General features: G+C 41.3%; 1 protein-coding gene across 2 annotated transcripts; it reads right to left on the bottom strand.

Moving 5' to 3' along the window:
• Positions 1–133: 133 nt before the first annotated feature.
• Positions 134–20,823, bottom strand: atp2a1 (ATPase sarcoplasmic/endoplasmic reticulum Ca2+ transporting 1). 2 transcript variants are annotated; one of them, XM_005940812.3, is made up of 26 exons: positions 20,669–20,823; positions 20,440–20,576; positions 19,406–19,423; positions 18,884–18,966; positions 15,785–15,889; positions 13,556–13,694; positions 12,880–12,960; positions 12,704–12,789; positions 9,635–9,790; positions 9,363–9,504; positions 8,026–8,192; positions 7,848–7,936; positions 7,663–7,765; positions 7,440–7,571; positions 5,520–5,645; positions 5,178–5,396; positions 4,947–5,058; positions 4,642–4,865; positions 4,336–4,556; positions 4,016–4,218; positions 3,776–3,861; positions 3,469–3,602; positions 2,132–2,249; positions 1,797–1,914; positions 1,268–1,315; positions 134–425 (listed from the first exon to the last, which is right to left on the bottom strand). In XM_005940812.3, exons 2-25 carry the CDS (start codon positions 20,555–20,557, stop codon positions 1,311–1,313), a joined length of 2,985 nt encoding a protein of 994 aa, XP_005940874.1. In that variant the 5' UTR covers positions 20,558–20,576; positions 20,669–20,823; the 3' UTR covers positions 134–425; positions 1,268–1,310. The 2 variants fall into 2 exon arrangements, with proteins under 2 accessions (XP_005940874.1, XP_005940873.1); XM_005940811.3 differs by lacking the exon at positions 1,268–1,315.
• Positions 20,824–21,072: the final 249 nt, after the last annotated feature.

Genomic DNA, 21,072 nt, shown 5'->3' on the forward strand with positions numbered 1-21,072 from the left:
ATAGAGGGAGTATTTTTGTAATGATCCAAAGTCTGCTCAAAATGGGTGAAATAGCCCTTTAAAGCCATAATCTTGTGTTGCTCGTCTACTAAGAGTAATATTTCAAAAAAGATGGTATTCAGAAAACTGACGGTTACTTTAATACACATCTTTATTCTTTAAGAATAAAATCAACACAATAGTTTTAATAATTCTTTCACTATATATTATTTTCAGTACATACACAGACAAAAATAGTTTTCAGCTTTTTTTCGGTGTATCATCAGATGGCTTATATGTTTGTATTCGTGCCACTCTGGGTTTTTGATCAAGTGACATGTTGCACGCTCTCATTCAGTTGGAGCGCTCAGCCTTTCTCTCCATCCTCTGTGTCTCGGTGCCTCTCTGCTTCAGCCACTCCGCTTCTCTTCACCTCTAGACTTTGCCTGGAGGGACCAAACAAAGGCTTGTTTGGTATAATGTAAAGGCATCAGGGATAAATGGGTGTATTTAAAGTTTTTAAAAAAAAGTTGAAGCTAGCTTGAGGTCAAAAGTTGGACATTGTGAGAAATAAGGCAATTTGCTTTGTTTCCTGGAGTAAACTAAAATCCAGCAGTTAACTCTTGCACATATGTTCTGTGGATTAATGGAGACTGTTTAATGGTTTTAAAGAAAAGCTTGTAGCGGGGTCTTTTCTGCTTAAGGGCAAGAAAATTGCTGTCGTAGTTATGTTTAAGTTTGAGTGTAGATGAAATAGGATTGAGCCAGAATTGCTGGTTCTCACGCAAACAGTCTGCCTGTGATCTCTGATGCTGCACATATGTGCACTTAATTTTCTCACAGTGCACTGCTTTATTCCTCAAATATCCAACTTGCTTTTTAGCTTGTGTGTAAGCAATAGCCAAAAACTAACTTTTCTTTTTAAAAATCACAACAACGAGGACTGATCTGAGAAGTATTCAGTATAATGCTTTAATGTTCACATTATGCTTTACCTTTTTAGCATAAATGCAAAAAAACTCTGATTGCAGGAGAATGCACGGTCAGAGCATGCCACATGTGCTAACCTGGATTTTACTATTTTTTTGTGTTAATCTAAAAGCTACTTAAAGCAATACGTTTAGCTTGCAGCGACAGCTTCCAGCTGTAAACACAAATCATGCATTAAAATTTGATTTCATGGCAAATGCAGCTTCACTCTGGGTCCACAGACATTAGTCCAGAAAGTCTTTTAAGTCTTGCAAGATGCAGCGTGCTTAAACCTTTAGCTGGAGTCAGAGGGGAGTACCTTGTTTTGTTACAGGGGTATGGAGGAGGAGGGGGGAAGAGGTTTAGGCTGGATTGTCAGAAAGGGAACAGTGAAGAAGGGCATCCAAGGAGAGGAAGATTAGGTAAAAGTCATCAGAGGAAATAGAGATTAGAGGGAAAAGGGTGGGAGACATCGCCATGGATTAAAAAAAAAGAAGAGGGAACAGGTTAAATGTTAAAATACATTTAATTGGGAGGAAAATTATTCTGCAACCATCCCTCCTAATTTCACTTTTGTTCATTAAAAAGGGAAAATACAGGAGAATGTAGCTATTCCCAGTTTCTGGCTACAGTGTGTTGCAGCATCATGTTTATGTTTCATTCATAGATTTAATCTGATCTGCAGTAATTAATGTGCAACATGATCATTTTAAAATTACAAACAGCTGTCCCGTGAGACTAATACTGGGCATTTCCTGGATCATGAATCATGAATATTTCCAAATATTTGTTACCCTGCGTGTAAAGGAGGCAGAAAAATGGAACAGCGTTTGTCAAGCAGGTCTTACCGTCCAGATATGTGCGAGCCACAAATTTAAGAAGCTCATCGAGAAGGATGACTGGGATGGAAAGCTTCAGCACGATCATCCACTGCTCCACGTTCAAGTGAGTGAGCTTGAAGATCATCTGTGAATCAGCAGTGGCATGTTAAAACTACTGAATGCCACTAAGCTGGAGCTTATTTATCTGTCAAACCTGAAATACATGTGTTTCTTCTTCAGTGCTGTAGTTTCTCTCAGTTATATGTGCAACTAGCATTTCAGGAATGAAACTGGGAGAGAGGAAATGTGTGTGTGGAGATATAAATGGAGATGTGCGCTGTGTTGCATGAGGCCAGACTCACGGGCAGGGGGTCGATGTAGATGATCATGAAGTGAAGGGACATGGAGAGGCTCATGGCAGCCACCAACCAGCCGTTGCTCCAGGGGGGCATGCGCACCAGAGACTGGTTCTCAGACAAGCTGGTGTAGAGGGAGCAGGGACGTGGGGGAGGATAGGAGGAAGGCAGAGCGGATGGGGTACGTTAATGCAGACTGAAAATGTAAAAGGGCATGAAAAAGTGTATGTGTGGAGGCGACTGCATAGTAATGTGTTTGCAAAGTGCTTCATTGTCTCCTTATTATAACTACGGGAGCTACGACACAGCTTTCATGTTTGGAAAAGGTCAAAATGAATGAAGCCTTTATTTGTCACTTGCAGTTGCCTGCAGCGAAATTGGACCTTTTCCAAAATGAACCCGTCAGCTTCTATTTTTCTTTTTTTAAAGTGGACCTCATTTGAATTTTACCTCTTTGACAGTTTAGTCAGTGCTCAATCCTTTAAGAGTAGCTGATGGAAATATTTTTATATACACTAAAAATGGAAAAGAGTTGACTGAAGGTTTAATTTGACCTCTTTTTTTTTTATGTTACAGTTACATGTTTCAGATCATCAAACAAATTTTAATATTATACAAAGATAACCTGAATAAATACTGCAGGACTCCCTTTCCCGCAGTTCTTTAGATGTTGTTCTGGGTCATTATTTCACTCTTGCAGTAATTTTAGTTGGCTGGTCACTCCGGAAAAGGTTCATAATAAATTTTCTTTATTTGTAGATAATGGCACTCGCTACTACTCAGCTACCATAAATTATCGTAACTTATTCGGATAGCCACACTGTTTTTATAATTTGGACCAATTTGCACATAATCTGTGCACCACCACAGTGGGTTTAAGCCCAAACAAACAATCCTGACATTTAAAATGATGGCAGTTTGTCAGTTTAATTTTGAGCATCTGTAAATAGGAGATTATATATAATTCAAGAAGAAGAAGAAACTTTTAAGCGCCTTTATTTCCAAGGGGGTTGCCACAGCAGATAACTCTGCTTATTTGATCAGGCAGATTTTTACATCGGATACCCTCTGAGGAATTTGTATCTCCTCCTGGGATTGAACCGGGGATCTTTTGCTTGTTGGATGAATGAATAGCTAATGCCACATTTTTGTGCTTGAATTAAAACTGAACATCTTCACTTCAATAACATCCAAACTATTTGGTTTGGAATCCACTGTTATGGTTACAAAGGCAAAACTACAAAATGTCCAAACATTTAATGAACTGGTGGCACATTTGACTACATCATAGTTTTCAGGTGGATGCACCCACAATGCCTTTCGGGTTCACGGTGTAGTCAGACCTGTTCAGAGCGTTGCACATCTCAATGGTGACCAGTACAGACAGAGCCATGGTCATTGGTGGAGCAGACTCAAATACCTCACAGTGGACACCATCAAAGTCCTCGTTGTCCTCACTGCACTGCATGAAGTGAGACTGATGGAGAGAAACAAACATAAATTGCCTTTTTTTTAAAACTATTTCGGCAGCGCTTTTGAAAGAGGCTGAGATGGTTCTTTATGTTTGAAAAGATCAGCTGTAATTTTACACGAGGAGTCTCAGGAGTATTTTAGAAGAAAAGTTCTCAAATAAGATGATTTGATACTAACCAGCTGGTGGAAGGTGACCATTGGACCATCATCACTGTACAAGAACCACCAGGCAGCTGCTGCCACTGTTGCAGCTCCAACATAGCCTGGAAGAAGTATTACAAAACATATGCCCATGAAAACTATGAGTCGACATTTAAAGTCTTGAAGATGATTGGTGTGTTATGCCATGTTGCGATAAATCCTTGAAAAACTCTACTGAAGGAAGCTGCTGGTCGTGTCTGCAGTATCAGTATATACCTCCAATGGCCAGATATCTAAAGAAGAGCCAGCCAGAGATGAGGGGCTCTTTGGGGGAGCGGGGGGGTTTGCCCATGATGTCCAGGTCAGGCGGGTTGAAGCCCAGTGCGGTGGCAGGCAGACCGTCAGTCACGAGGTTGACCCAAAGAAGCTGGACGGGGATCAGAGCCTCAGGAAGACCGAGTGCAGCAGTCAGGAAGATACTGAAGAGGTGAAAAAAACAGAAGTCAATCTTTCGCCTAGTTTTAAGTTCTTTCTTATGCAGGACAAGAACTCACGTTGAACTTAAGTGTCAGTTAAGTGAAGCGTAATGCGCTCACCAGACGACCTCGCCCACATTCGAGGAGATGAGGTAGCGGATGAACTGCTTCATGTTGTTGTAAATGGCTCTGCCCTCCTCAACAGCAGACACAATGGAAGAGAAGTTGTCGTCAGCCAGGACCATCTCAGAGGCAGACTTGGCAACGGCAGTGCCAGAGCCCATGGCGATGCCAATCTCCGCCTTCTTCAAGGCGGGGGCATCGTTCACTCCATCACCAGTCTGGGTGAAATGGGAGGAACAGCATGTTAAACTTGTCACATCAAGCACAATAAACTCATCAAAGGTTCATTTCTTTTCTCCTCACCATGGCTGTAATCTCATCAAAGCCTTGTAGGAACTCTACAATCTTAGACTTGTGGGCTGGTTCAACTCTGGCGAAGCAGCAAGCCTTTCGAACGGCCTTCTTCTGGTCATATGGAGCGAGGTCATCAAACTCACGGCCGGTGAAGGCCTTGCCTGTGACATCCTCATCCTCAGTGAAGATGCCAATGCGGCGGCAGATGGCCACAGCCGTACCTTTGTTGTCACCTGGAGTGGTCGGGTTGGTCAATCTTTGCTCGATTTCTTTTAAAATTAGACTGCTGATCTGCATCTGATATGTATACTGACCAGTGATCATGATGACACGGATACCGGCGGCCTTGCACAACTCAATGGAGCTCATGACTTCTTTCCGAGGAGGGTCAAGCATACCAACGCAGCCAACAAAGGTCAGGTCCGTCTGGGGATAAGAAAGAAAGGTTTGAGCTATGCCTGAGCTACAGCTGAGCAAGAAATGAAATGCTCAAGTCTTCCATTAGGGACTACAGTGACTTCATGTTTTTGTTTTCACTCTCCAACCTCGTAGTCTGCAAACTTTGTTGAGTCCTCCAAGTTCATCTCCTCCTTCCTCAGAGGTGTGTCACATGTGGCCAGGGCCAAACAGCGGAGGGTGTCGCGTCCGGTGCCCCATTCCTTGATGACTGACATGATGTGGTCTTTCACCGGGCCAGTCAGCGGTACACGGTTAGTACCCACACGAACATAAGTGCAGCGGTCAATAACTCCCTCTGGAGCACCCTGAAGACAGGAAATGCAATCATTCGTTTGTGATTCTTAAACATCAAATTGTCTCTTTTGGAGCTTTTTCAGAACAACTTTTTCAAGTATTATTTTCATCTTTGGCTCATGTTCCACGCTCACTTTGACAAACATCTTGTTTCCCACAGGTGCTTTGGCCGACTTAGCAGGACAGCAGTAGACTGACATGGACTTTCTGTCTCTGGAGAACTCCAGGGTGAACTCCTTTCTCATCAGATGCTTGATAACCTGTCAGAAAGTGAAGGGAGGAAGGTGAACTGGAGAAACCTCAAACCAGGCCCTGCATATTACACATAAACATTTTAAATATTGCACCTGCCATACAGTTGTTGCTTTTTTTGGGGCTATCTGGGAGCTTTTATGTATCAGAATATAATAAAAAGTTAACTGGTCCCAATCCTAAAATGATTTAAACTCAACGTCAGATGAAAAACGACACAGCGCTTAGTGTCATTATCTGTGTCACTTTTACGTAGTGTCATTATAATAAAACCCAAGCCAAAAATAACTGTGGGTACTCTTTCATCCTTTTTGAGGTCTGGACTTCGAATAGATAACTGTAACACCTTGATTCTGTTCTCTTTAAGTCTTTCTCTTGTTGATTTGCTGCAGTGCTTGAGGTCATTGTCCCGTTGCACATCCCAGTCAATCTTTAGCTGTGACATTTGACTTTAGAATACTTTGGTACACAGAAAGTTCATGGTCAACTCAGTGACTACGAGGTGCCCAGGTGCTATGCCTGCAAAATGAGCCAAAATCATAACTCCTCCACCATGGTGCTGACAGTTGGTTTGAGGTCTTTGAGCTGATATGCTGTGTTTAGTTTTCAGCAGATGTGATGCTGTGCATTACAGCCAGACTTCTCCACAGTGGTCTCATATGTTCAGAGGACATTGTTCCAGAAGTCTTGTGGTTTGTTCATATGCAATTTTGCAAACCTAACCTGAGCTCCTATGTTGTTTTTAGACAGAAGAGGCTTTCTTTTGCCAATACTTCTTAACAAGCCATACTTGTTCAGTCTTTTTCTAATTGCACTGTTGTTCAAATTATTTAGAAGTGGCTAATGTGCTAATGTGCAGCCAAATCCATTATTCTCAAGATCATTGCCGATGTGTTTCCTCCTTGAAAATTTGTAAAGACATGCCTCAATGCTCCAAAACTGCCAGAACTGCTGCTTTTAAAGAGGTGCTCACATTTCCTGATGATCAGTTAATCAGGTGCATTTGATTAGCAGCACTTGGCTGTCCCTGACCCTCTTGATTCCCATGGAAGCAGTAAGGGTATGCTTAGTTATTCATTTTTTCTGAATTTTTATTAAATAAATATTTTCGTGGCGTTATATCTTATGTGTCATTGTTCGTATGAGAATGTATTTACTTTCCACCAGCATGTCGTACAAAGGGGATATTAATTTGTCTTTAAATATTTTGAAAAGGTCTAGTGGAATTCCATCTGGGCCGGGAGTTTTTCCCATTTTTAATTTATCAATTGCGATCGACAGTTCATTCATAGATAACTGAGAGTGAAGGGGTATTTATTGAGTCAAAGAAGGATTCTAGTGATTCTCGAGTCGTATCTCCTGTTGAGGTATATAGTTGTGAGTAATAGAGTTCAAAGAGTTCATTTATTCTATGAGGATCTGTGGTGTTTTCGTCTGCAGTTCTAATTTCATTTATTGTTTGTTCGTTCAGTAGCGTTTTTATGCGCCATGCTAAAAGTTTTCCTGCCTTCTCCCCCTGGTCATAGTAGGTCTGTCTCAGTCTAAATAGTCCTGGAGAATGTATTTACATGATTTTATAACCTGGTAAGGCCCAGACATCATCATACTTTAAGTTGATATGGGAAACTTGTTAGCTCATTTATGTGTTCATATTTCATGCTGCAACATGGCAAACCAATATATTTAATTTCAATATTGACTCACTTTTTTTTTACTTTTAAAGCAAATGTCATGTAGGTTAGTAGGCTGACTGTATAAAGAGTAACTTGCTACATACTGTATCAGATATTTGACAGACTTACGGAACAGCAAGCGTTTGCCCTCTCCACCTTGGACAGGCTGCGCACTTCAGTGTTGAACACATTCATCTTCTCCACCAAACAGCACAGGGCCGTCTCAGTGGCCTCACCCACCTTCTCATAAATGCCCTTGGACTGCATCAACGAGACAAGGAGTTCATTAAAAATTGCTAAGTGCATTTTAATAAGGCTGTTCAGCAGAAGCATAAACTCCTCCTCCACAGACCTCGTTGTAGTCCAGAGAAGAATCATTGCACAGTGCACAAATAGTTGCCAGCTCAACCAATCCGTCATACTGTCCGCACTTCACAAACGCACCATTCTTTGTTCTGGTCAAAAGAGACACAACTCGTTAGTTTTGTTTGGTTTTTAGGCCGTTTATGGCAGTCGTGTGCTGATTCTGTCTCTTACACTTCTCCCTCTGGGGTGTACTTTGAGCCCGAAATGTCAAACTGACAGAGGGAAACGCTGTCGCCTTCAACTTTATCGATGACGAACATCTGCGTGGAAACATGGCAAAAAACGACATTTTATCAGATCTCCTTTTATTTGAATGAAAACGTGCGAAGGCTTATTTGTGTGTACCCACCTTGGTCACACACATCTGGTTGGTGGTGAGGGTGCCGGTCTTATCGGAGCAGATGACCGAGGTGCAGCCCAGGGTCTCCACAGAAGGCAGGCTTCTGACGATGGCGTTCTTCTTGGCCATACGACGTGTTCCCAGCGCGAGGCAAGTGGTGATGACAGCAGGCAGGCCTGTGACGAGCAGTGGGAGAGCTTAATCAGAGAAGCCCTGAACAAATTGAGGTGCTTTAAAACAAGAACGAGTTGAATGCTGGACAAAACTTGATTGAACTTTAGAGATGAGGACAAATGTTGGATTAAAAAACAGCTGGACTTCAGGGATTCTGCCACTTGGCAGGGTGACAACAGTGGGGGTCCCTGCACAGCCCTTAACACATCAGCTGGACCGCATCCAGAATACTGTGCTCTCCAATGCTACTCCTAAGGGAAGGGCTGGTATGAGTCATTCAGCACTCTAGCACATGGAGGGTGATCTGTGTTCACATTCTTGGCAAAAACAATGGTGTGGTCAAGGTCTGGAGATTGTCCAGTTTAGTGACATTATCGCAGCATCTATGTGTGCATATTATGTTGTTCTTTTGGCATCATCAGGTTGTGCTCTCCAGTTAACTTTGGCACAATTTACAGCTGACTGATGGGGAGAATGTCCCCATCATCAAAATGAGAATGTTCTTGCCTCACAAAGAAGATGGTATATGAACGTTCAAATGTTTTACTAAGAGCTGAATTCAAGGAGGTTTTGTCTACACAAACTTTAATCTCACATTTTTATTTTCAGTTTAATAAAACTAGTGTGCAAATCAGAGATGTACTGGTCATCAGCTGCTTCCTGAGGCATACACCTGTTTCTGTCAGTTCCAATCTGGTCCTTAACTTTGAAAACTCAGCTTAAGAGGCTCATGGAGAGTCTCCAAAGCCTTCTGCACTGTCTGCTGGATAGGGAGTGGCAAGAACCGGCAATAGCCAAGGCAGCTTTATTTGGAAGGTTGTTAGTGTCTGATTCAGGGTCCTATTTCCAACCATTAAGATTGAACAATGCACTGGACTTTAAAGGGTTGGTAATTTGGAAATTTCCATCTAACGTCTTCATACAATAAAAACTGAACTGAAATGAGCAAACTTGCTCTGAAAACTAATACATACTGATACATACATACGTTACGACGTCTTAATAAGAAGAACATGAATGAAGGTGTCTTATTTATTCCTTTTCATACGCAAAAAAGATTACTTAACAAAAACACTTTTGAACAGACTGGAAGCAGCATCGCAGATGAGCTACATGACGTGAATGTTTCATGTGGTTGAGCAATCAAATAGACGTTAATCCCGGGGGCTTACCTTCAGGAATAGCAGCCACAGCCAAAGCCACAGCAATCTTGAAATAATAGATAGCGCCGCGGATCCAGGAGCCTCCATGGACGGGGTCATTGAAATGACCGATGTTGATTATCCACACGGCCACACAAATCAGGGAGATGACCTGCAGGACAAGCAGCAATAGGGGGACGTATATGACATTAGTTGTAATTTTCAGTCTCAAGCCAGCAATATTAAAATGTTTAAGACATGACATGAAATTAACTGTTGCAGAAACTGCCCGTCTCACCCACCTTTGAGAGCTGCTCTCCAAACTCGTCCAGTTTCTGTTGCAGAGGGGTCTTCTCCTGCTCGGTGGCAGCCATCTGGTCGCGAATCTTGCCGATCTCGGTAGAGACACCAGTCGCAACAGCAATGCCAATGGCTTTACCGGCAGCAATGTTGGTGCCCTGAACAGAGATTCAAAAGAGAGTGACATGACTACTGGAAAGATGGATGGAAAATCTGGACCTGAAATACACAACTATGAGGCTGCCAGTGAACTCAGAAGTGATGACTGAAGGGTTAAACATAATGAGTGTGGTAACATTTTGTTTTGACACTACTCATCCTCATCATGAGGTCAAATATTTATTCTTTATTATAATTTGGTTTATTAATAACTTCAAAAGTGCAAATGATTTTTTTAACAACCTAAAATGAATTTTGTGTAGTGTTAATTACAAAGGGTACTTATCTTAACACAATCAGTTGGTGAATATATAAACAATACCATATAATTGCTAATGCTAATGCTAATGCTAATGCAAATGCAGAAATGCCTTAAACCTAGGGGGACTACTATGAGAAAACGGCGCTGCTGCTCACTCGATTGGTGACCTTTGTTAACATTTTCTTGATGAGTTAATGGTCTCAATCTGCGGGTTGCTTGTTCAGTATAATGTAGCAAAGAAAAGTACGGTCCCATTCATAATAAAATAGACAACTAAGCAGGCTATGTTCTTTGTTCCCCACTCAAATCTAACCCTTTGTTATTCTGCATTTAGTTTACCAGATATTCAGCAGAGTGTCCAGCTTTTCTGGTAACTAAATTTACTTTTACTTTTATTTTTATTTTTGTGGGGTTTTTTTTTTCAGTTTGTAAAACTAGCATCCAAATAATTCTGAAAATGATTACCATATCCATGTTGCTAAACAAGCTAGCAGTACATCAGGGGTGGGCAATTCCAGGCCTCGAGGTCCGGTGTCCTGCAGGTTTTAGATCTCACCTTGGGTCAACACACCTGAATCACATGATTAGTTCGTTACCAGGCCTCTGGAGAACTTCAGGACATGTTGAGGAGCTAATTTAGCCATTTAAATCAGCTGTGTTGGTTCAAGGACACGTCTAAAACCTGCAGGGACACCGGCCCTCGAGGCCTGGAGTTGCCCACCCCTGCAGTACACTGTAGCAATGTGTATTTATTGGTTCTACAGTCTCTTATAGATGAGAGTACATCCAATATCGGTAGATAGATATCTATAGAAGCTTCATGACAGCAATTAACAAACCTGCACATGTTTTTTGATTGATGTTATACATATAATTTTTGATACAACCTCTGGCTATGAAGGAAAAAATATGTATTCCCCCAGTGATTGCTAGGGTTATGGTTGCGAGCAGATTGCAGTGATTACTTGTAGTTTGCATGGAAGACACCAACTTGTCTGCAAACACTTGCTAACTAGCTGAACGGTAGTGAAACTTGAGAAACTGCAATGCAAATCGGACTATCTGCATTCAAAATAAATGTTGTACCTCAGTGCTGCAGCCAACATTTTTTGAAAAGGCGCAACTTTTACACTGAAAGCAAATGGTCCCCACTTCTAATTTGTGTTACACTTTTCAGTTTCACTGCCGCTCAGAGTAGAGTCAGTGCAAACTATGAGCCTCTGTAGAAATCTGCTAGTGACCAAGAAGGGAAGGAAGTTACAAGGAAGTTTTGTATGGAGTATTCTCTGACCAGTTTTCACCAACGGGTTTTTGTGACTTTTCTATACATTTTCCCCATCAAAAAAATCAAAATACATTGCACAATACCTTTCAAAGTAACAAAATGCAAAAAATATGTTTTGATGTAGCAAATATGACGCAAATTAACCTCCTAGGACCTGGCGTCCGCATATGTGGACATCACATTTTGGGTTATTTAGACTAAAATACTCAATTTTGCTCTACATGGGCCTGATATCCACTTACGAGGACATTATACTGCTACTGTTCTATCAAAATTTGAAATGATATCCTCATATGTAGCTCTTATTTTTCTTAAAAACAAAAATAAGGTAAAAAAAAAAAGGATAATTCTTTGCTATTACATTCGTCAGGCCCCAATATGCCCAAATATCAAAGAGAAATTAAAAATGCATGTCGTGGAAGAGTTTGGGTCTTAGGAGGTAAAAAATTAATATATACAAATTAATATTGCATTTAAAAAAATTGCCACAAAGTTAAATAAACACTCAGTTGTGCTGGAAATTTGAATTTTCTGACAATTATTTCAGGGTTCAGGCTTTAAAGGATTAACAATCAATTTCAAGGCAACTGGCCTCAACCTACACGTTTTCCTTAGCGGCCAGGAGTTGCTCAGTTTCTAGAGTGGACTCAAGTGACTATGTCCATTTTTTATATATATAGCCAGCATGCTACCAGACTGATATTAGCTTGGTATTTTCTACAATGGCTGTATTTGAACGATTGTTAAATATAGTCTCTGGTAAAGTGTGTTAGCTAAAGTATAGCAGTGTATCAGTTTCTGTCACTTATAGACATGAACCATGTTAGTGAATAAAGGATCTAATGCTACTGTAGTGATGTAATAAAATAACATATTTACAAAAAGAAAATCTAAAGAAAATGTTTATCTTCCATTTATGATAGAGCAATAGACAGTGATTGGAAATTACCTTAAGTTTGGGACAGTTTTTGATGCAGACACAGTATCAAGACCCCTGCAGGTGTTGAATTAACTGAATCAGCCATTAATTTAATTACGTAGGTTCTTTTTTTTATTCTGAAATGTCAGAACTGGCTCACTAAGTAAGAGTTAATTGCTTAATACTTTTAAGCAGAACAGATCACGAAGTCAGCATGACGGTGATAATGAAGTGCCACCTGTGCTGACATCCAAAATGACGTCCAAAATTTCTCATCATTACACCTAGGGTTTTCCCAACAATGACATGCAAAATGTCTGCTGTAATGGTTATTTTCATGGAATAATGAGGTCGAATTGGAAGTTAAATCAGTCAGCAGGTGGGTTTTGAGACGCCCGATGGAAATATAAAGGTCAAGGAGAGGAGAAAGCAGGAAAAAGACTCACAGAGAACAACATGTTCTTCTTGTCCTGGTTGACGGCTCGGGGGTCTGGGACTGGATCTGTGTGCTTGATCACGCTGACAGACTCACCTGCAGAGATGAGCGGTCAGGGAAGGCGACGGAAATTAGAAAAATTAATTAATTAATTAATTAATTCTTTGTCTGCGATAAAACACATACCGGTAAGAATGGACTGGTCCACACGCAGGGTTGTAGATTTGATGGAAATGATCCTGATATCAGCTGGCACTTTGTCACCAACTAGTGTTCACGTAACAAACACATACACAAAAGCAGGCCCTTCATTAACATTTGTTTCTTTAGTGATTTATTGGTTTGGCAGTATTACAGTGCAAAGACAATCTGACTGCAGTGTTACAGCTGGCTGGAGGAGGTGGGGAGGAAGGGGGACTGGTTTTAGCACTCTGGATGGATAGTGTTGTTGTTGAAAACCGATACCACAGTAAGAGTCAGAGGGAGAGGGAGACCTTGGGGAGATCATGAAATGAAAAGAACAGGTGTACAGCAAACAGAGGGGAGAGACAGAGGAGTGAGTGCTTATACTCAAGCTTATTCCTTCACTCACCCCCCAACTCCTTTTTCTCTGTCACTGCCTTATAAGGGGCCATGTTGATTTTGAAGGACAATCTTGTATTCACACACTTGCAAAGTTGAGAAGTTCAGATTTCAAACACTTGAATTTAAATGACACATTACGGACAAGGTTTTGGAATTCGACTAGAACAAGCTTATGTGTAGACTGCTTTGGGGAGTTAATCTCATCTTAATTCTGATCACATTTATGGATTTTCAGTGGCTAGATGGGCTTTGAATAAATGCAGCAGATAAAGCTTACCAGAGACCTCCACTACATCACCAGGAACGATCTCCCTGGCCTTGATTCTCTGCACGCTCTTCCTGTCTGCCCTATAAACTTTCCCCATTTCAGGCTCGTACTCCTTCAGGGCCTCGATGGCGCTCTCTGCATTGCGCTCCTGTTTCAAACGTGCACAATGAGCAAACACATAATCATTCCGGCTCCTTGATGTTCGAGTCCTTTGCATGATAGTTGTCACATGTGACATGTTAAAGGTCAGTTTTTAGATAGATAAAAAGGCTTTAATCAAAAGATCATTATTTTAAAAAGATGCTCAGTACATATTTTTTTAAATGACCTGAATAGAAATGTATTTAAATATAATATATTTTGATAGGATAACAAAAAAAAGCTTAATAAAGTCTTCAGGCAAAGTGTCCTTGGCAAGTTGCCCCAATGCATGAATGAAACAGGGTAAGTGTTTGGGTGTGTGTTAGATAATGTGTCCAGAATGGGAAATTGTGGAGTTATTTAGTCAAAGAAGAGCTTGGTGTGCATGTGTCCACATCACCTTGTTGGTACAAATATACTATTTTATGCCATTGAAACTGCGTTATCATATTTTTTACAGATAAAACTTAAGAAACGGGACCGTATGATGTGTGATGTGTCGGGCTGCTAGTAACAAAGTGACAGTTAAAAATTGGTTCAGCTCTTGAGGTAGGTGCATAACAAAATAAAAAAAAATCATCCCTGAAAATGGTCACGTACAAGGACAGGACTGAAAATTATTGTAAAAGCAAAATAAATTTCAAAGAAAAAAAATTAAAAGACCTTCGAAAGCACAGAGAACTGTTGCTTTAAAACATTTTAAGAAAGTCTGGCATCTTAGAAGCAAAATATAAATGAGAGGTAGCTCTAAAGCTGGGTAAAAATAAGTGAATGAATTAAAAAAAATATCCTGTATTTTCTGTATGTGTTTGATTTTATGTACATTCCTAAAGCAAAAGTTGTCTTTGTTGCCTTTGTTGTAGTCCCACATTTTCAGCCCTGGTTTTCCTGTTTCCTGTGCCTGTTATTAAAAGAAACTCACACAGGCATCAGTGAATTCAAATCCCAAAACTTTTTGGTATGAGGTTACAGTGCTAACTACTGCACCACTGAGCCATAATAAATATTAATGAATGTCACTATATGTCGTAATGTTTGAGGGCAGAATGCACAGATTTTCTTTTATTTTAAGACAACATACTTATAAAAACAAGCGCTTTTAGCCTTTTTTTCATAGTTTTTTGAGCACCCAAAGTTCCTGTGGCAGATAATCATCAGGCACTGGCATTAGTAATGAGGGATAAGGTTGCTGATACCAGTGACTGACTGATGGTTGAAGGCATTGTTGTCCATTATCATGAGGTTTTCCTGATGTTTGTATTTTATTAAAGTCCATCAGCTTAAATAATCAAATTTAAAGAGAGGTTGTGCAACCATAATTTTGCAGGACTTGTGCTGCAGCAGGTTGAAGTCCTTAAATTCAACATGACGAACAAGAAACGACTGTGAGCTTTTCGAAGTCGTTTCTTGTTCGTCATGTTGAATTATTTCCCAGTAAAAGCAGACGGCGCAGAGAAGTCAGACAGCCTGATGTCAGGCTGTGGTTTCTTCCAAGGTTGCCCCCGACTGCCTCAAAGTGTAAAGCCCAACTTATGCCAGCTGCCCTCCCTCTCTCCATTCTCCTCCTCATCCCCCATGTGTGAATCCTTGTGCATAGTTTCCAAATGACTGCCGCAGGGTTGATATGAACCTCTCAACCACACACGCACAAAACGCAAGCCTGCGGTAACGTGATCGTCCCTCTGTATTTTTACTGAGGATTGCAAAGTGTGGATTGTAACGCAGCAGTTTGGCCCTTCGAGGCAGGAACGGGACCCGGTCCGTGGCCTCTCTCCACGCGCCCTGTTGGCTTAACCTTTCACCTTTTCACCTCCTGTTTACGTCATGCCTCTCTTTCTGGCTTTGCTTGATCTTTGAGATCTAAGGAGTGTGTGTGCTCTCTGTAAAGGACACAAGGCCTGAGCAGGCCGCCGATGTGCGTGATTTATTGGACGTGACTGTTTCTAAGTATAAGAGTCTATTTAGGTGTGTGTATGTGGGCAAAAGACAGTATTCAGGAGCAGGTATGTGGCCTTGGGATTGCAGTTGTTTCTGAATGTGTGTGTGTGTGTGTGTGTGTGTGTGTGTGTGTGTGTGTGTTTATGCGCGCTCACTGACCTGCCACACTCCAACAACAGCATTCGCGATGAGGATGAGGAGGATGACAAAGGGCTCGACAAAAGCAGTCACAGTTTCTTCTCCTTCCTCAAACCAAGCCAGCACCTGAGACAGTCACACACAGACAGAGTCCAAAGTTGAAGGAGTTGTTGTTTAAAATTAGATGATGAGACACTGAAGTTGTCAAAATGAAACCCTTAAAATTCTAATTATGATGAAACTTTATTTCTAAAAAAACAAAAAATCCCTAAAATTTCCTTGAGGAACAGTTGACTAGCAGATCTTACGCTCAAAATCCAGGGATCACAATGGCAGAATAGTAAACTCTCATAATTGACCCTTAAATTACAACAAATATTTAGCATTTGTACTTAATAAATTAGTTAATTGAATCAATTTTTTTTTCTTTCTCAATCACTGTTCAAACATAAATTTTAAAGGAGTGTACAGGAAAGAAGTATCTCCCTTTTTTGCAAAATACATGGGACAATTAACCTACTTCATTATATGGCCCACGCCACAACAAATACAGTGTACTTACAATGTAAGATGGGGAAGTGAATTAATTCCAAAAAACAGTATAATTTCTCCCCACAACGTAGGTACTACTAAAAATTACTTATACATGACTTAAAGTTACTATCACCATAATAATTTGCAATAACCTGACTTTTAACCCCCATTTTTAGTGTGCCTCTCATTTGTAGGTCAGTATAATTATACTGCAATTTCTAAGAAAATATTTAATTACAAGGGAATTACATGCTTAATCATTGGCCACATTATAATGTGTTACCAAAAATATACAATATCTGTAAAAAACACAAACTCTAAGACAGTTTTCTTTTTCTTTTACAGAGGTGCCCGTTCATCACGCCGACACTTTCCTCTCGAGTTAAAATGATACATTGTTACTATCGCTAAGCCCGTGATACAGAAGTGTCTTTACGTTTGTTGTGCACCTGTCGCTCAGGGTGAGAGTATTATCTTTTACTGCTGAGTAGCATAAACATAAACATATATTTGTCACGGCTCGGAGCTATTTCTGCACCGCTGTAGGATCAAATGACATTATTCTTTGTCACTGTTGCGCCGTACGCTATCCTATGTGTGAAGTTCTCCACATGTGACTCTTCTAAACCTATATTCGCGCACGTGTGCGCCCCTGTGAGCCCCTGTGAGCGGGAGCTACATGTTACTGATGCTGGTGTGTTTCGGAAAGGCCTCGTGTTGACACTGACACAGATTAGTTGCAGGCCACCGGAGCACGGACCCAAGCGGAGAGAAAAGAGTAAAGCCCTCCCATCCTTCCTTTGTAGCATTTAGCATTTAGCTCAGCATCACAGTCTTCCTTGTTTTCCATTCGCCTGCTTTTCAGCTCACATGTTTTCTCACCCCCCCCCCTTTTTTTTTTTTAAAGTAGGCTTGATTGCTTGCTCTCTCCAGTCTGTCTTCACTGTGCTTCTCTTCAAAGACACAATCGATCTCCAGACTGAGCGTCAGGGCCTGTCAACACCTTGCAGTGGTCAAGCATTCCTGTGTGTATGAATAGGATGACCATGTATTTGCAGTATTTAGTGTTCTCTCTTTTAGAAACCATATATGACTCTGAATCTATTGCGCTCATTTGTCATTGTAACAGACAATGCCATTGTGCAATCCAATCCCCAGCCCCCCGCCCTCGTCTCTGTCTCTCACTCTCTCCTGCTGCAAGCAATCCCTCGTTCCTTCCATCCCTGACCTTTGTCTAAGGATATAGTTTCTCGTCCTGGCTTGAGACTTTCTTAAAATAAAGGTCCTGCCATGCACATGCACTGCCACTCTCTTTTCGTCTTTCTCTTGTTCTCTCGCTATTTCACACGCAGCATGTCAGGCCTTCTAAGGCTATAGTGACAGCTGTAGAGGGAGCCCTGAGGGGAGCAATCGAAGATTAAAACAATGTGAAGAACCTAGTCGCCTTCATAAAGCTGCACTGGCGAGAGCAACAAGGAGGGGAGAGGGATTCTTCGTGTCAGTGAGAATGGCACTAAAGGTAATCTAATAACGTGATGATACGAATGATGTTTTGTGAGCTGAAGTGTGTGTGTGTGTTTGGTAAAGAGTCAAAAGACATGCAGCCCCAGATCCCAGACAAGCCCCCAATTATGTAAGAACGACGTTCATAAACAGTAACATAAAATTAAGGCCTGAAAGGCAACAAAACAGGGGTGTTTAACTTCAGTTGCCACATATTCTTAAGTTTAAATTAGAAGTGGAGTCATCCACATGAGCATGGTTAGCTCTAGCTGCAAAAAAATGTTAACATCTTGACATAACTCTGGGATGTATTCAGCACTGGTAAACGAGAGAAAATGTACCCTAAGGATTGCTATACTGCTACACTCTGTTTCTCACAGTGTAAAGGAAATACGCCCACAAATCTGGCAGAGTTCAAGAATGTTTCAGGCCTTCTCAGGTGTGAGCACCAAACGGACACTCTTGGACTTTTAGTGTTCGGCTTCTGGGAACTGCAGAGCGTTGTAACACAACTCAACACTGACTACTGCTGCTGTAGGACAACGAATGCTAACTAGACTTTCTAACTGCTCAACCTCAGCTTAATGCAAAATAACCCATCAAACACGTGATCTGCCAGATATCTAAAACTTGAATTCCTGGGAGAAAATTTTCACATTTTGAGGCAAATTGGAAAATTATGCAAAAGAGTGAAAAGAAAACTAATTAAACACATGGTGTCTGAAGAATAGGAAGAGATTAGAGAATCTACTACATGTGGTGTCCATCACTGAAATTACAAACACAACTTTTACAAGCACTGCTGAGAATATATCCCGTTCATTAACTCATTGTGTTAGCTAGTCTTCGTCTGCTTTTTCCATTTCCTTTTGGATGGATCTGGTGTTAGTAAATGTAAGACAGGGATGGAAGGGGCACCTCTGCACAAATAGAAAAATACATATTTTCACTACAAGATAATAAAGAATGATTTATGAACTTGTGCAAGCTCCTTGCTTTGAACACTTCATGAATATTACATAAGTAGGTGCTTTGCATTGGATAAATGGATGGTCACACAGGGGGTTGCATCATGAAACTCACAAAAGAGATGCAGGCTGCCAGTAGAAGGATTCTGACCAACAGGTCCTCGAACTGCTCCACCACCAACTCCCAGATACTTTTGCCTGATAAACACATTCAAATAAATAGACATAGCCCATCTATTAAATCAAATTCAATGTTGATACAGTGTTAAGAATTCCTGTTATTATACATGTAAGTCTGATAAACAAACCGGATTAAATGGAAAAGGCAGTGACTGTGATTTAGGTGAAAACACATATTTGATTAATGATGACTGACTCTTTGTTTTAATATCCTCCCACCACTTTGGGCTGCTCCAAACCCAGCAGCAAAGACTGTTGCTGTTTTAGTTTGAGTTCATTGCACAACAGATGTGGATACAATCCATTAGTTTCTGTGGTGTATATACATCATTGCTAGACTGGAGTCAGTAACAAGTGATAAACACACACACAAGGGAGCAGTCATGACAGGAAGTGAAAGGAACAGCTGGGATGTTAAAGAAAGCATGCAGGTGTGTAATGTTTCGGGTTGGCTCACCTTCCTCTGCTGGCAGCTCTGTTGGTGATGAGAGACAGAGAACATTAGTAAAGCACAACACTTACTACATTCGTTCTGATATTTGCAGAGTGAAACATGCAGCCAGGTCAATCGATATGACCGTAAAACCATCAAGTACAAAATACACAGTATAAAGGAAGCATTACATTGCACAATTTACACTTTCTTCACCAAACTGAGGCCCTGCTCCAACAAACAATAACACTTTACTCCAAAATGCATTCTCAAAAAACATGATTCCTCTTCATTTTACTGAATGTAGGACTTTTCCCCCCCAGTGAATTAAATGTGAAGCAGAGGTAGGAATATTCATGATTTTCCAGTTCCTGTTATTTGAACCCTTAAGCCAAGCAGTAATGTGGGTACAGTTACATTCATGCCTATGCTTTCCCTGCTGTGATAAGCAAGAAAAAAAGGCCTCTGATGCTTTCTTTATAAAGCTCAGTGAGACTGTAAAAACTCAGCGAACTCCATCTGCTGAGACAAAAGTAAATATCTTGACTTTGAGTCAAAAAGGGACTTTCGTGCGCTCAGTTTCAAAATACAAACAAATTACCCTCAATCTAAACTAAAACCAGTAGCAGTTGTCAGGAACTTGACACCCTGAGGCACCTGCTCCACAAACATAACTCCTGCTTTGTGTCAGTCGGATAGTTTCCCTTAATTAGACCAGCATCACAAAGTCACACACAGCTTTGAAACCGACACTGCCGCTACTTGTCCTCCTTCACCTTCCCCTCCCATTTCCCTCAGTGTCTCTACTCCTGCCATTTTATCTTGTTAACCTCCAAGGTACTCCGTATGTATGCCGCCTCTCATTCAAGCTAAATCTGATGCATGTGCTGCTGGACCTTCCCATCATGTCATTCACCATCATTTTCTACTGCTATTTATTTCCACTCTGTATCAAAGGCTTCATCTAAGTGCTCCATCCATCCATCCATCCATCCATCCATCCATCCATCCATCCATCCATCCATCAAGCCACCCATCCATCTTTTTGTTTCCCTCACCGTTGTAGCCATACTTTTCCAGGCTCTTCTTAACCTGCTCAGGTGACAGCCCGGTGTCCTCAGTGACGCCAAAGTAGGCCAGAACGTCTTCCGACTCTTTGGTGTGTGCGTTCTCCATCCTCACTTAAACGGAGAGGCTTCGAGACAAAAGGGATAGAAAAAAAATGGAGAGAAATTACAGCTGGCCAAACACTGAAACGTAAAACAAATGATGTGGAATTCTACCCACCACTTTCTTGAAGAGTGGGATTAGGATTAAAAACTGGCAACCCCCTGTGCGTTCACACTTGCTCTCTCTTTGCCCCCTCTCTCTCTCTCTCTCTCTGGGCTGTTGCTCTCCTCTAGGAGCCCTGGACCGACAGAAAGTGCAACCCTGCAAACTGTCCTCAAAAGTTTTATAGCGATGAAAAAGTTGCCCCATTGGTGCTTGTCCACCATGCACCCCCCTCTCATTGGATGAGAACGTCACAAATAGGTGGGCATGGATGGCCCCCGTGGTAAAGAATAGGCAGGGGGGGAGGGGGGGAGGTGGAGGGGGTAGAGGGCAGCAACTGCAGAGGGGTCCCAGCATGCTGGAAATAAGATGTGCATAAGAGAACATGCATGGTTAGCATGGAGAGGCAACATAAAGAC

Source organism: Haplochromis burtoni, unplaced genomic scaffold (assembly GCF_018398535.1).
Source record: "Haplochromis burtoni strain Fernald_Lab_line unplaced genomic scaffold, NCSU_Asbu1 Contig_294, whole genome shotgun sequence".
Lineage (NCBI taxonomy): Eukaryota > Metazoa > Chordata > Actinopteri > Cichliformes > Cichlidae > Haplochromis > Haplochromis burtoni.